Source organism: Bombus huntii, unplaced genomic scaffold (assembly GCF_024542735.1).
Source record: "Bombus huntii isolate Logan2020A unplaced genomic scaffold, iyBomHunt1.1 ctg00000189.1, whole genome shotgun sequence".
Lineage (NCBI taxonomy): Eukaryota > Metazoa > Arthropoda > Insecta > Hymenoptera > Apidae > Bombus > Bombus huntii.
In genome coordinates this window covers 1-3,132 of record NW_026099421.1, presented here as the reverse complement: position 1 = coordinate 3,132, position 3,132 = coordinate 1, and the positions used below count along the sequence as shown (strand labels likewise).

At 36.2% G+C, this 3,132-nt stretch overlaps 1 protein-coding gene across 3 annotated transcripts; it reads right to left on the bottom strand.

Moving 5' to 3' along the window:
• Nucleotides 1–2,701, bottom strand: LOC126877560 (organic cation transporter protein-like). 3 transcript variants are annotated; one of them, XM_050640236.1, is made up of 4 exons: nt 2,132–2,701; nt 1,196–1,370; nt 325–498; nt 1–243 (listed from the first exon to the last, which is right to left on the bottom strand). In XM_050640236.1, the coding sequence occupies exons 1-4, from the start codon at nt 2,337–2,339 to the stop codon at nt 147–149; spliced, it is 654 nt and encodes a 217-aa protein (XP_050496193.1). In that variant the 5' UTR covers nt 2,340–2,701; the 3' UTR covers nt 1–146. The 3 variants fall into 3 exon arrangements, 1 of the variants encoding a protein (XP_050496193.1); XR_007695121.1 differs by lacking the exons at nt 1,196–1,370; nt 2,132–2,701 and adding an exon at nt 854–1,189 and having other exon boundaries at nt 325–497; XR_007695122.1 differs by lacking the exons at nt 1,196–1,370; nt 2,132–2,701 and adding an exon at nt 714–789 and having other exon boundaries at nt 325–497.
• Between the last annotated feature and the right edge of the window lie 431 nt (nt 2,702–3,132).

Here is a 3,132-nt window from a genome sequence, read left to right as displayed (position 1 = left end):
GCCACTGGTAAGTTTCATGCCACTGGTAAGTTTCACCCTACTGGCAAATTTCGCGCCACTGGCAAGTTTCGCGCCACTGGCAAGTTTCGCGCCACTGGCAAGTTTCGCGCCACTGGCAAGTTTCGCGCCGTCGCCAAATCTAACCGCTATAACCTAGTACAATCCATTTTTTGAACACTGCCAGTAAACGCTGGATTTGAAAGGCCTTTCTTCTTTCTATAAGATTTTTTCAGCATTTTGCTCCTGTCAAATTGAAATAAACGATTATTAGTAAATTTATATTGACATAAGGCGGAGGAAGAATATTATAGAATCTATACTTACGAGGATATACACGGAACCCACCAGAAACTTTGTTCCTTGCCGAAGTCGTTACCCTCCTGTAGGGTTTCTGGTAATTCCTGGTTCAACGTTTCTGGCAAGCCAAGGGTCAGGAAGGCGTGTCCAAAAGACAGCAAACCGAGGGCAACCAGCGGTAAAGATGGATCAATGTCAGCCTAAATTAAATGAAAAATATTCTCCCTTTTATACGCTTCTCTTTATACCTCTTTTAGAAGTAATAGCGATTAATTCCGCTTTCCGCTAATTCCTTAATTTCCCTTCGATTTTCGGGAAATAAATGAATACTTCCATAAGTTCATTTTCGGTAATAACATTACACAAATAATAGTATACTTTGAGGTAAATTTATAATTCAAAACAGAATAACTTACACAATAATCGAGAGTGTCCTCGCAAATATTCCTCTTCGTATTTTCTGTATACTTAATATTCTTTTAAATATTAATAAAGAATATTGGTTGAAGACAGAATTTGAAGAAGTTGTCAGTATACAAAGGATCATTGGTGTTACCTGTATAACGAGATTTTGTAAACATTCGTTTCATTTAGAAACGAAGCTATAGTGTAGTATCGCAAACCTGTAAATAATTACAGACAATAGAAAAGTTACATTTCCTTCGCAAAAAAACGAAACGGAGGAAAATATATCGAAAATCTATCTTGTTTCCGTGATTCGTAAGATCGCAAGAAGAATCCATGGCCGACAAGGAACATAATTTTTCTACAAATTAAACCAACTTAAAAAAACGTATTTCAATAACAGATAATATTAGTCGTAAATTAAAAAAGAGGTTGAGTAATTTTCGGATCGTAGAAATACGATGTCGTTAACAGAAATTTCGATTCACTTATCAGATAAATAATGTAAGGTCCCAAAATGTGGGCGATATAACCGATGATATGGATCAAAGACACGCCCTGAGCTCTCACCACAGTCGGCGGCATTTCCGCTGCATATTGGAAACCAATATTCGCGGCGATATTCACCCCAAGACGCGCTATAATCGCCATGGCAACCATTGTCGAACCTTGAATAAGTTGAGAAATATGTAAATGCCACGATCGCCGCATTCCACGCACGATACATACACCCGATGCGCGCATGGTCCAATTAAAAATTAAATGTCATTCCTGTCGAGTATGTGACGTTGAGAAATAAATGTCAATCGTTAATGGAATAGGATTTAAAGGCGAAAAAGAAAAAGAAAAGAAGAGAAGAAGAATATTTGTATAAAAAAATTTTATAAGATTCGATTATTATTAATACTAAGTAAAATGACCGGATTGTATAATTGTAAATTCTCTATAATACGATTTTAAATAATACGGGTCTATATTATTATGTCGTTCAAGTCTGTTGTCTATAAACGATAAAAGAGAATTCGAAGGAAAGTTTTGTTGCAAGATGAGGAAATAAAAATAGTAAATTGTTTTATAACTACAACGTTCTATTCTAAATACGGATTAAAAAATGTCTATTTTCCACTCCTTAATGTCCTTGAAAACACGGATATCCCCTAACGCTACCGCTTATCTCCTTACTATCTAACAAAAACATTATTCTTGCATCAAGCACGAGCTTTCATTTCTCAATCTCCCAAAGCTTTCACTGGAGAAGCTTCAGAAAAGCGCTTTTTAAAACGACCGTCGATCGATAAAACCGGATTTTTTCTATAAAATTCACCCCCGCTTTCTCACTGCTATTCACACGTTCCTGCTATTTTATTGAATAATATCGATTGACAAGTCATTTATCAAGAAATAAAAAAAAAAAAAGAAAAAATGTTACCAGAAGGGATAGCGATGGCAACGAAGGAGAAAATGCCACAGAGGAACACCGATGCGAAACCCATCCATCGTCTGCCCCATCTGTCAAGGAAAAGGGCGAGTAGAACAGCGGCCGGAAGTTCCGTGAGGGACGCTAAAGAGAACGACGTGAAAACGTCGGGGTCCAGAAGTTTCATGTTCCAAACGTGGCCGTCGAACACCCACACCATCAGCAACCTAGAAAAAAATCAGCCGAGTCATACATAAATCACGCTGGACTTCAAGATCGTTTATTAATCCTTCGCATACTCGTTCCCTCGCGTTTGACGTTTATCGATGCTAATTATATACTTAAGCAGATTCTTAATGACCCACATAAAATGCCCCATATACTCTCTTAATGTTCATTCGAGTAGTTTGTATCTAGTTTATGGTAATTTGTGTCTATTTTAATACTGGTTTTATAAAGACAGGGAAGTAGCGTCGAGGCTGATTGGTAACTTGGTTGAATTAACGGTATAATATAATTGGAATATCGTGAGGCTGAGAGTTAAGAACATATTCTTAGTTAATTTTATTTTAGGAAATGCAGGAAGATTCAGAATTATCATAGTATTAAAAACAAAGAAAATATAAGAAACGTAAAGGAAGTATAAAATTGAATACCTTTCCTATCTACAGGGTGGTTGGTAACTGGTGATACAAGCGGAAAGCGGGTGTCGTACGCGAAAAAAGAAGTCGAAAATATATGTCGGGTTATGGTTAGAATTTTGTAACAACTCTTCACGTGAATTAGCCATTGTTTCACAAAGCCGAGATTATATTTACACGTATATACAGGACTATCACAAAGCTTAACAAATAATAAGTCTAATGAATAATAAGTTTAACGAATGATAAAATTAGTGAATAATAAATTGTATGAATAATAAGTTTAATGAACACTATTAACAATGTCTTTGGGTTCAAACGAATCCACAGTCAACGGGATAACTCTTCACTAAACGTAAACTAATCTTAGGC